The sequence below is a fragment of the Belonocnema kinseyi genome, chromosome 1 (assembly GCF_010883055.1).
Source record: "Belonocnema kinseyi isolate 2016_QV_RU_SX_M_011 chromosome 1, B_treatae_v1, whole genome shotgun sequence".
NCBI classification, from domain to species: Eukaryota; Metazoa; Arthropoda; class Insecta; order Hymenoptera; family Cynipidae; genus Belonocnema; species Belonocnema kinseyi.
This window is the reverse complement of record NC_046657.1, coordinates 165,369,439-165,380,951: the sequence shown is the minus strand read 5'-3', so window position 1 is coordinate 165,380,951 and position 11,513 is coordinate 165,369,439. Positions and strand designations below refer to the sequence as shown.

The window sequence follows — 11,513 nt, the reverse complement described above, 5'->3', positions numbered from 1 at the left end:
GTGCCATGTAACCCCGTTCACGGGCCACACTCGCATCGTAGCAGTCTAGCAAGTCGTGATTCAGTCGATCCGTCCACCCAAAGGTCACGAGATCCCGCTGATTCATCGCATTGAATCCATTTTCATTGGCTCCCCCAGTTCTCGATTGGTCGGCATTGTTGGCCGACCCATTGTCGGGAGCCCTGCGCGTTCTGTTGTTTTGAACCGCACTCACTACAACTATGTTTGGTGATGTCATTGTTGTTCCCATGAGAAGCTAGAAAAAGGGGTTCGTCCATCCTTGTAGAGCCCGCATGCAAGGATAAGGCTGCGTACTCTGAGAGGTCGCCCGGTATCCCAGAGTCACCGTTCTAAACACCTCACCCAGGTGCCATTCAGCTTTCGGGACGGTTTTCACACCTCCGCTTGGGGGTTAATTCCTTCGGGACCACCCCTGGACAATTGTCCGCGACTGCCTATTTATTTTTGTAACCATATTCAGCAGAAACCCTTGGTACAGGGACCCTCTATCCGCAACCCGAGGACGCGTTCGGTGGCTTTGTCATAGGCCCTTTAGTTTGATTCTAGAGGAATCAAAACCGAACCGAATATATATATATATATATATGTATTAATTTAAATTTTTATTTTTGCGAACGCTTTTTGTATTTTTTCAAATACTGTGAACATTAAAAAAACATGCGTTACCTAGAAATATTTTATTTAAAATTATTGCTATTTTAAATTCAAGAAATAAGCTTCGAAATTTTAAATGTTAAAAATAATTTTTGAAACGAATGTCTTATTGTTGTATTTGTAATCAATAAAATATATTTATAAAAAATTCTAATTGTTGAAATTCGGGAACTTTCCAATTCGGTAATATTATAAACTGGCGAGAATTTTATTATTCGGGGATTTTGCAATTCGGAAATTTTATAATTCTGAAATTTTATTATTCGAAAATTTTATTATTTGTGAATTTTCCTATTCGGTATTTTTATTTTTTCACAATTTTATTATTGGTGAATTTTTACTTTCGGCAATTTTCCAATTCGGTATTTTTATTTTTCGGTAATTTTATTATTCGTGTATTTTATTTGGGAATTTTCCAAATCGGTATTTTTATTGAGACGACTGAAAAATCTCGAAAAATAAAATTCCCAACACTGTAAAATTTCCAAATAATGAAATTCGCGAATAATAAAATTGCCGAAAAGTAAAAATACTGAATTGGAAAAATCCCGAAAAATAAAATACCCGTTAGAAAATTGTAAAATTATAAAATATCGAAACAAAAAAATCACTCTATTTTTATCGTACCTTATTACGTTTTTCAAACAAAATATATATAAATTTAAAATTCGATTTTTGCGTACGGTTTTTTTTATTTTTTCAAATTCTATTCACATTAAAAAATGAGTTACCCAGAAATATTTTATTTAAAATTATTGTTCTGTTAAATTCAAACAATTTTCGAAATTTTAAAAATTGAAAATAATTGGAAACAAATTTTTATTATTGTATATGTAATCAATAAAATATGTTTATAAAACATAGTAATTGTTTAATTTCTTACATTTTATAATTCGGGAATTTTCCAATTCGGTATTATTATATACTACCATGAATTTTATTATTCCGGAATTTTCAATTTCGGGAATTTTATAATTCGTTAATTTTATGATTCGGGAATTTTCCAAATCGGTATTTTTATTTTTCGGCAATTTTATTATTCGCGATTTTTACTATTCGGAATTTTTCATTTCGTTATTTTTATTTTTCCGCAATTTTATTATTCGGGAATTTTCTAATTCGGAAATTTAACAGTGACGGGAATTTTATTTTTCTGGATTTTTCAGTCGTCCCTTTTATTTAAAAAAATCTATATATTATCATCATTATTGTACATTTAAAAGGATTTTAAATTTGGTTTTATTTGAATTTAAATGTCTTAAATTTGAAATAATTATTTATAATGAACATTTTAGGCTGCCGAAAAGGAAATTAAAGACAAGCAAGGACGACAGGACGTCGAAGAAAAAGCGGGAATTGCCGTCAGTGAGCAAGAATTTGAGAGCAGACGAAGAATTAGCTTTACAATTACTGCGACATTGAATTATAAATTGCAAACATCGTAAGCAACATTTAAAATTAATTAATTACAAAATTCAGCAAAGTGTTTACAATTATTTTGTACTTTGGTTGACCCAGATTTAATGTTATTGTTACAATAAAAAAAGAAATGATGGTTTTAAAAGAAAACATTGTACCTAAATATTGATATTTTCATTTAAAAAAAAATTCAAGACAGTTTGGTCGCTTGACCGGGAAATAAGAATGCATTTATTTTTCTTCTATATTTTCAGAAGAAAAATCTATCCGTTTTTTTAATATCACAAATTTCATGTCACATATAATGCAATTTTTATTTATCTTTCTATTTTTTCGAGATATTATTTACAAATTTAAAATAAGTTTGATTTTTCTTTTTTTTTTAAATCTTATGTTTAATTTTTAACTTTTTTTTTTTTATCATATTATTCAGTTGAGTTAAATTCCCAAATATTTTGCCTAATTTTTTTGATTAAAAAGGTTTTTATTTTATCAAGTGTAGATATAAATTAATAAAAATATTATTAGAAGTTGTAAATAAATTTTTAAAATCATTCAAACCTTGCAAAAATTTAAAACAAATTTAATTTTTAATTATTTTTTATTTGAAAAATAATGTTGAGAAAATATTTCTAAGCAAAAACAAATTTTGTTCTGTAAATAACAATTGAATTATTATTAATTTGAAAGAAAAATTCCAGTAAGTTCAAGAAATATTGAGAAGTTCTGAAAATATTTAAAAGTAATAAAAATAAAAAATGGTTTTAAGTAATTTAAAACATATGTAAATTTTTTCAGACTGGAAAAAAAAAATTCGAAGCTTTTTCAGAATTGTAATAGGTATTAAAAAAATAAATTCGCAAGATTCCTAGGACAAATTAAAACGAATTTCTTATTTTGAAACATTAATTTTAACATACTATTTAAAAAAATTTGAAAAGAATTTCAAAATAGTCGCAAAAAATTATAGAATTTTTTAGTCATTTTGTTAATGTTGCAGCATTTTTTTACACTTCTAACAATTATAAAAAAAATCTTGATATTTCTGGGTAAAATGTTAATAATTTTTATTTTGAAAAAAGAATTTTAAGATAATGTTTCAAAATATTTTAAAACAAACACAAATTTTTTTGTATAAATAAAAATTGAAGACTATTAATATATAATAAATTTAAGTCAGTTGAAGAGTTTAGAAATTCTGAAAAGTTAATTTCAAACTTGAAAAGATTTCAAGTAATTTAAAACAAAATGTATATTTTTTCAGATTTCGAAAAAAAAATTTAGAAGCTGAAGAATTTCCAAAAGATTAAAAAAATCCGGTAAAAGTTGAAAAGAATTTTTTATTTAAAAAAAATTAATTTTAAGAGAATATTTAAAAAGGTTTTTAAGAAATTTTAAATATCAAAAAAATTTGCACAGTTTTCAACACAATTTAGTTAATTTTGCAGGATTTTCTAAAAAATGTTGACAAAATTCGAACAGTTCTAAAAGATATTTTCGGAAGTTTAAAAAAAATTTCGAAAATAATTTAAACCATAAAGAGAATTCTAAAAATTTTTAACAAAATTGAGATTTGGCGGATTTCAAATAGACAATTTAAAAGCTTTTGAAGAATCGTGAAAGGTTTCAAAAGAATAAAAAAATTTTCTCAAGATTCCTATGAAAATTGAAAATAATATTTTATTTTGAAAAATTAATTTTAAGAGAATATATCAAAATTTCCGTCAAAGAATCTGCAAGTTTTTAAGGCACTTTTGTTAATTTTACAGGATTTTTGTTTATTTCCGGAAAAATTCAAATAATTTTTCTAGATATTTCAAATTTTGGAAGAAATTTCAAAAATAATTAAAACCTTGAAAACATTTCTTATAATGTGAAAACAGGTGTAGATTTTTGAACATTTCGGAATAAAATTTTCGAAGCTTCACTAAAGTATTTTGAAAAATGTTTGATAATATAAAAATTTTCTTCATATTCCTGGGAAAATTTTAAATAATTTTTCACTCAAAAAATAATAATTTTGAGAGAATATTTCAAAACTTTCAAAAAAAGTTTATTTGTAAATAATTATTGAAAAATTATTGATTTAAAACAAAATTTAGACTATTGCAGATTTTGAACAAAAAATTTAGAACGCTTTAAAAATTGTGAAAGGTTTCGAAGTAATAATACATTTTCTTAAGATCCCTGGGACAATAATTTGAAACAATTAATTTTCAGATAATATTTCAAAATTAAAAAAAAAGAATTTGAGTTTATATTGTTAATTTTATAGAATTAAAAAAATTTTTCAGGAAAAATTCAAAAATATTTTTAAAAAAATTTATACAAAATATACATTTTTGAACATTTTAAAATAAATTTTGAATTTTGAAGGGATTTTTCAAGGTTTTTTATTTTGAGAAAATAATTTTTAGAGAACATTTCAAAATATTTCGAAACCAAGACGAATTTTTATGTATAAATAATAATTGAGATTCAAAACAAAATGTAAATTTTTGCAGATTTTGAACAATACATTTGGAAGCCTTTTAAAAATTATGACAGTTTTTAAAAGAATACATTTTTTTCTTGGTTGTATAGGGAAGTTTTTTTATTATTTTTAATTTTGAAAAAATAGTTTGAAGAAAATATTTCAAAATATTTAAAAAAATGTTGTATGTATAAATAAAAATGGAATAGTTATTGATTTGACACTCTCTAAAATAAAAGTAATTCAAATTCTAATTTTAAAAAATATTTTGTAAAATCATCTGCAATTTTTTGAAATCGTTTAAAATCTTGTTAATTATTGTGGAATGGAATATTTGTGGAATCTTTGTGAAATATTATGAAAGCTTTCAAATATTTGTGAAATTTTTGTAAATCGTTGAAATTTCTAAAATTTTTGTGAAATGTTTAAAATATTTCGAAACCTTTTGAAATATTTTTAATCCTTGTGAAATCTTTGAAATCGTTTTCAAATGTTAAGAAGTCTTCTAAAATCTTTTAATACAATTTTTTATGATCGTTTATCATCTTTTTAATCCTTGTGAAATCTTTAGAATATTAAAAATATTTGTGAAATATTAAGAAAGCCTTAAAATCTTTGTGAAATCTTCTAAGAACGTTTGAAATCTTTTTATTCATTGTAATATCTTTGAAACTGTTAAAATATTTGTGAAATTGTTTTAATATTTTAAAACTTCATGAAATATTTAAAATTTTTGTAAAATCCTTCGAAAGCTTTAAATTTTTGTAGAATCTTCTATAATTTTCTGCAATTTTTTTAAATCATTGAAATTTTTCTAATCTTTGTGACCTCTTTGAAATTCTTCAAATATTTGTGAAATATTTTCAATCTTTGTAAAATCTTCTGAAGTCATGTTAAATCGATAAAAACCTTGAAAACTCTGTCAAATGTTTTCAATTTGGTGGAAAATTTTTAAAATCATCAACAAGTTCTTTGAAATCGATAATATTCTTTTTAATTTTTGTTAAGTCTTTAGAATGCTTGAAAATTTGGTGAATTCTTCTAAAATCGTTTACAATCCTTTCAAATATTTGTATTCAATGTGAAATCTTTGAAATCCTTGTGAAATCTTCTGAAACCTTTTGAAATCCTTTGAAATCTTTCATTCTGAAATCTTTTCAATCCTTGAAATATTTTGTTATAATCCTTTAAAAGCTATGAAATCCTTGTGAAATATTTCTGAAATATTTTGAAACCTTTTTAAAATCCTTTTAAATCTGTTTAATTAGTGTAAAATCTTTGAAATTCTTGTGAATTATTTTGGAAATCTTCTAAAAATCTTTTGAAACCTTTTAAAATCCTTTGAAATCTTTTTAATCAATGTAAAATCTTTGAAATCGTTGTGAAATACTTTTGAAATCTTCTAAAAATATTTTGAAAACTTTTTAAATCCTTTGAAAATTTTAAAATCTTTGTGCTATTTTTGAAATTCTTGAAATATTTGTGAAATATTTTAAATCTTTGTCAAATCTTCTGATATTTTAAAAAATATACAGAACTCTGTTAAATGTTCGAAATTTTGTTGGAAATTTAAAAAATCATCGACAAGTTCTTTAAAATCGTTCAAATTCTTTTTAATTTTTGTTAAGTCTTTAGAATACTTGAAAAATTGGTGAATTTTTCTAAAATCGTTTACAATGCTTTCAAATATTTGTAGTCAATGTAAAATCTTTGAAATCCTTGTGAAATCGCCTTAAACTTTTTGAAATCCGTTGAAATCTTTCTAATTAATCTGAAATCTTTTAATCCTTGAAATATTAGTAAAATTCTTTGAAATCTTCAAAATCCTTGTCAAATATTTTGGAAATCTTCTAAAAATATTTTCAAGCCTTTTAAAATACTTTGAAATCTTTTTCATTAATTTAAAATCTTTGAAGTACTTGTGAATTATTTTTGAAATCTTCTAAAAATCTTTTGAAACCTTTTGCAATCTTTGTAATTATTCTAAAATCTTTTGAAATCTTGAAATATTTCTAAAATCCTTGGAAAGATTTGAAATCCTTGTGAAATATTAGTGAAATCTACTAAATCATTTTTAAAACTTTTGAAATCCTTTGAAGTCTTTTTAAATAATGTAAAATCTTTGAAATCCTTATGAATTATTTTTGAAATCTTCTAAAAATCTTTTGAAACCTTTTGAAATCTTTTTAGTTATTCTGAAATCTTTTAAATCCTTGAACTAATAGTAAAATCCTTTGAAAGTTTAAAAGCTTTGAAATGCTTGTGAAATCCTTGTGAAATCTTCTGAAACCTTTTGAAATCCTTTGAAATCTTTTTCATTCTGAAATCTTTTCAATCCTTGAAATATTTTGGTAGAATCCTTTGAAAGCTATGAAATCCTTGTGAAATATTTCTGAAATCTTCTGAAATATTTTGAAACCCTTTTAAAATGCTTTTAAATCTTTTTAATTAGTGTAAAATCTTTGAAATTCTTGTGAATTATTTTAGAAATCTTTTTAAAAAAATTTTAAAACCTTTTAAAATCCTTTAAAATTTTTTTGATCAATGTAATGTTTTGAAGTCGTTTGAAATCTTTCGAGTCCTTGTGACACCTTTGAAAACCTTAAATATTTGTGAAATGTTTGAAATATTTCTGAAAAATTCGTAAAATCTTCTGAAATGGTTTTAAATCTATGAATTCCCTGAACATTTTGTGAAATGGTTAAAACCGTTTTGAAAACTTTTGATATCTTCCACAACTTTTTGAAAAAGATCTTTTTAATCATTGTGAAATCTTTAGAATATATGAAATCTTTTTTAAATCTTATTGAAATATTTTTAAATCTTTTAAATCGTTTGAAATATTTTGCAATCTTGTTAATAATAATGAACTCATTGAAATCCTTGAAATATTTTTTATATTTGGGAAATGTTTTAAATGTTGAAAATTTTTTAAATCATTTAAAATCTTGAAATCTTTGCGAAATGTTTGAAATTTTTGTGAAATCCTCAGAAATCTTGTAAAATCTTTTTAATCATAGATGAAATAAATTAAAAAGAAAAATTAATCTATATGAAATATTTGTGAAATCTTTGTTAAATCTTTCAAAATCTTCTCAAATCATTGAAATCCTTGAAATCTTTATGCAATGTTTGAAACCTTTTTAAAATCTATCAAAATCTTCTGAAATCTTTTAAACCCTTGAAATATATGTGAACCTCTTTGAAAGCTTTGAAATCCTTGAGATCGCCTTTGAAATATTTCAATTATTCTTGAAATCCTTGTGAAATATTTCTGAAATCTTCTGAAATATTTTGAAACCTTTTGAAAATCCTTTCATTTTTTTTAACTATCCTTAAATTTTTGAAATCTTAAAAATCCTCGTGATATATTTATGAAATCTTCTGAAGTCTAATGAAACCTGTTTTAAAGCTTTGTGAAATGTTTTAAAGGTTTAAAATATTTTAAAATGATTAAGATCCTTGAAATCATTCTAAAATCCACTAAAAATCTTTTGAAACCTTTTGAAATACTTTGAAATCTTTGAAAACCTTGTGAAACATTAGTGAAATCTTCTAAAATCTTTTAAAACATTTTAAAATCCTTGGAAATCTTTTTCATCATTTTGAAATCATTTCAATCCTTGAAATATATGTAAAATCGTTTGAAAGGTTTGCAATCCTTGTGAAGTATTTTTGAAATATTCTGAAAATCTTTTGAAATTTTTTAAAATCGTTTGAAATCTTTTTAGTCAATGTAAAATATTTGAAATCATTGTGAAATGTTTTTTAAATCTTCTAAAAATATTTTGAAATCCTTTTCAATCTTTTCAATTATTCTGTAATCTTTTCATTCCTTGGAAAATTCGTAAAATCCTTTGAAAGCTTTAAAATCCTTGTGAAATATTCTGAAACCTTTTGAAATCCTTTGAAATCTTTTTGATTATTCTGAAATCTTGTAAATCCTTTAAAAGCTTAGAATTCCTTCTGAAATATTTCTGAAATCTTCTGAAATATTTTGAAAACTTTTGAAAATCCTTTTAAATTTTTTTAATTATCCTTAAATTTTTGAAATCTTAAAAATCCTTGTGATAAATTTTTGGAATCTTCTGAAGTCTAATGAAACCCTTTTAAAGCTTTGTGAAATGTTTTAAATGTTTAAAATATTTTTAAATGATTAAGATACTTGAAATCATTCTGAAATCTAATAAAAATCTTATGAAACCTTTTGAAATACTTTGAAATCTTTGAAATCCTTGTGAAATATTTGTAAGATCTTTGTAAAATCTTCTGAAACCTCTTGAAATCCTTCGAAATCTTTTTAATTATTCTAAAATCTTTTAAATCCTTGAAATATTTGTAAAATCCTTTAAAAGCTTTGAAATCCTTGTGAAATATTTCTGAAATCTTCTGAAACATTTTGAAACCTTTTGAAAATCCTTTCAAATTTTTTTAATTATCCTTAAATTTTTGAAATCTTAAAAATCCTTGTGATATATTTATGGAATCTTCTGAAGTCTAATGAAACCTTTTTAAAGCTTTGTGAAATGTTTTAAATGTTTAAAATATTTTTAAATGATTATGATCCTTGAAATCATTTTGAAATCTACTAAATATCTTTTGAAACCTTTTGAAATACTTTGAAATCTTTGAAATCCTTGTGAAATATTTGTGTGATCTTCTGAAACCTTTTGAAATCCTTTGAAATCCTTTGAAATCTTTTTAATCATACTGAAATCTTTTAAATCCTTGAAGTATTGGTAAAATCCTTTAAAAGCTTTTAAATCCTTGTGAAATATTTCTGAAATATTTTGAAACCTTTTGAAAATCCTTTCAAATTTTTTTAATTATCCTTAAATTTTTGAAATATTGAAAATCCTTGTGATATATTTATGAACTCTTCTGAAGTCTAATGAAACATTTTTAAAGCTTTTTGAAATGTTTTAAATGTTTAAAATATTTTAAAATGATTAAGATCCTTGAACTCATTTTGAAATCAACTAAAAATCTTTTGAAACCTTTTGAAATACTTGGAAATCTTTGAAATCCTTGTGAAACATTAGTAAAATCTTCTAAAATCTTTTAAAACATTTAAAAATCTTTGGAAATCTTTTTAATTATTTTGAAATCACTTTAAACCTTGAAATATCTGTAAAATCCTTTGAAAGGCTTGCAATTTTTGTGAAATGTTTTTGAAATATTCTAAAAATCTTTTGACATCTTTGAAATCCTTTTGAAATATTTTTGAAATCTTTTAAAAATCTTTTGAAACCTTTTAGAATCCTGAGAAATCTTTTTAATTATTCTGAAATCTTTGAAACCCTTGAATTATTTATGAAATCATTAGAAAGCTTTGAAATCCTTGTAAAATATTTATGAAACCTTTGTGAAATCTTTTGAAACCTTTTAAAACCTTTGAGAAATGTTTTTAATGTTTAAAATATTTTTAAAGGATTGACATCTTTGAAATCATTGTAAAATCTTCTAAAAATCTCTTGCAACCTTGAAAAATCCTTTGAAATTTTTAGTTCATTGAAATCTTCGAAACCTTTTTGAAATCTTTGAAAACTTTTGCAAGCTTTAAAAGATTTGTGAAATATTTTGAAAACTTTGAAATCTTTGTAACCCCTTTGGAATTCTTGAAATCTTTGCAGAATGTTTGAAATCTTTCGAACATATTTGTGAAATATTTTTAAAATATTTTCAAATTATTTGTAAAAAAATTGTCAAACATTTTTTAAATAATTTTTTTTATAAAATCTTTAAACAATTTTTGAGAACTTTTAAAATATTCTAAGATTTTTTGAAATTGTTTTAATTATTTTTATCATTTTGAAATTTTTAGGATACGAAAATTACATGTGAAATCTTTGTGAAATATTTTGAAAGCTCTTAAAACTTTAAAATACTTAAAATCTCACAAATCTTTTCGAAAGGTTTAAAAATGCGAAAACCAGTTGAAATCGTTGAAAAAAAATCCTTGTGTAATTTTGATCATTTTATGAAATCTTTTGAAAACTTTAAAATCTTTGTAAATCCTTGTAAAATCTTTTTAAATAATTAAAATTCCTGAAATCATTGTAAAATGTTTGAAATAGTTTAAAACTGTTTAAAGCTTTAAAATCTTTCTGAAATCTTCTAAAATACTTTAAGGCCTTTTAAAATTAGTTAAAATTTGATTAATCATTGTGAAATCTTTGAAATCCTTAAAATATTGGTGCAATTTTTTGATATCTTTGAAATCTGTAGATATATTCTAAAATCCTTTAAAATTTTTGAAATCCTTAAAATCTTTGTAACAGCTTACAATTTTTATAATTAGTAAGTTGAATATCACAAAAAAAATGGACTACATTTTTAATATAATAATTCTAGTCACGCAAAGATTTATAAAAGTAATATTATATTCTGTTTTACTATAATTTTATCTTACTCTATATATTTATTTCATTTCAACTAAATAAATATTTTATAAACAATTAAAAAAAATCAAATTCAAAGTTTAACAACGGATTGCGTAATTTGATCAATTAGATTATAGCAAAATTTGTATTATTTTTAATAATTAATCAATTCACTCAATTTTTTTATTTTTTCTAAGTTTTTTAATTCCTGAAATAAAAATATTCTTCCATATATTTAATTATAAACAAAAATTAAAAGTCTGCGTGAATTAGTTTCTCTGCAATTCTAATTGGCAGCAGGAAGAACTCAAAAGAAAGTACCAAGCCTTGAGTGGAATCTTCGAATTTTGGAGGGGGGATCGAGCATGCGCAAAAATATCTTCTTTACTCGCAGTGCTTACGAATTTAGAGGGCTCAAGCTACTAAGTCTAAAATCTATTCTCTATTCTCTATTCTATAATTTATAATTCCAGTTTCTCTCTCTTCAATTGGATAATTTACAAATAAATATTTATACATAGGTAAGATAAAATAATTCAAAATTATAAGTTTTTTTTTTATAT

The 11,513-nt window shown here is 23.1% G+C and overlaps 2 protein-coding genes across 4 annotated transcripts in view; both read left to right on the top strand.

The window, feature by feature from the left end:
* LOC117180925 (probable ATP-dependent RNA helicase DDX10) overlaps positions 1-2,234 on the top strand; it is a 50,760-nt gene extending 48,526 nt beyond the window's left edge. The window contains exon 13 of the mRNA XM_033373562.1: positions 1,971-2,234. Coding sequence (XP_033229453.1) covers positions 1,971-2,097 — 127 coding nt within the window. The 3' untranslated portion in view covers positions 2,098-2,234. The remainder of the gene's footprint in view (positions 1-1,970) is intronic.
* Positions 2,235-11,355: 9,121 nt separating this feature from the next.
* The window catches only part of LOC117173931 (glutamate receptor ionotropic, kainate 2-like), a 28,370-nt gene continuing 28,212 nt past the window's right edge, over positions 11,356-11,513 (top strand). For all 3 annotated transcript variants that reach the window (XR_004467215.1, XR_004467214.1, XM_033362586.1), the window contains exon 1: positions 11,356-11,471. The gene's annotated coding sequence lies outside the window, so the exon portion shown is untranslated. The remainder of the gene's footprint in view (positions 11,472-11,513) is intronic.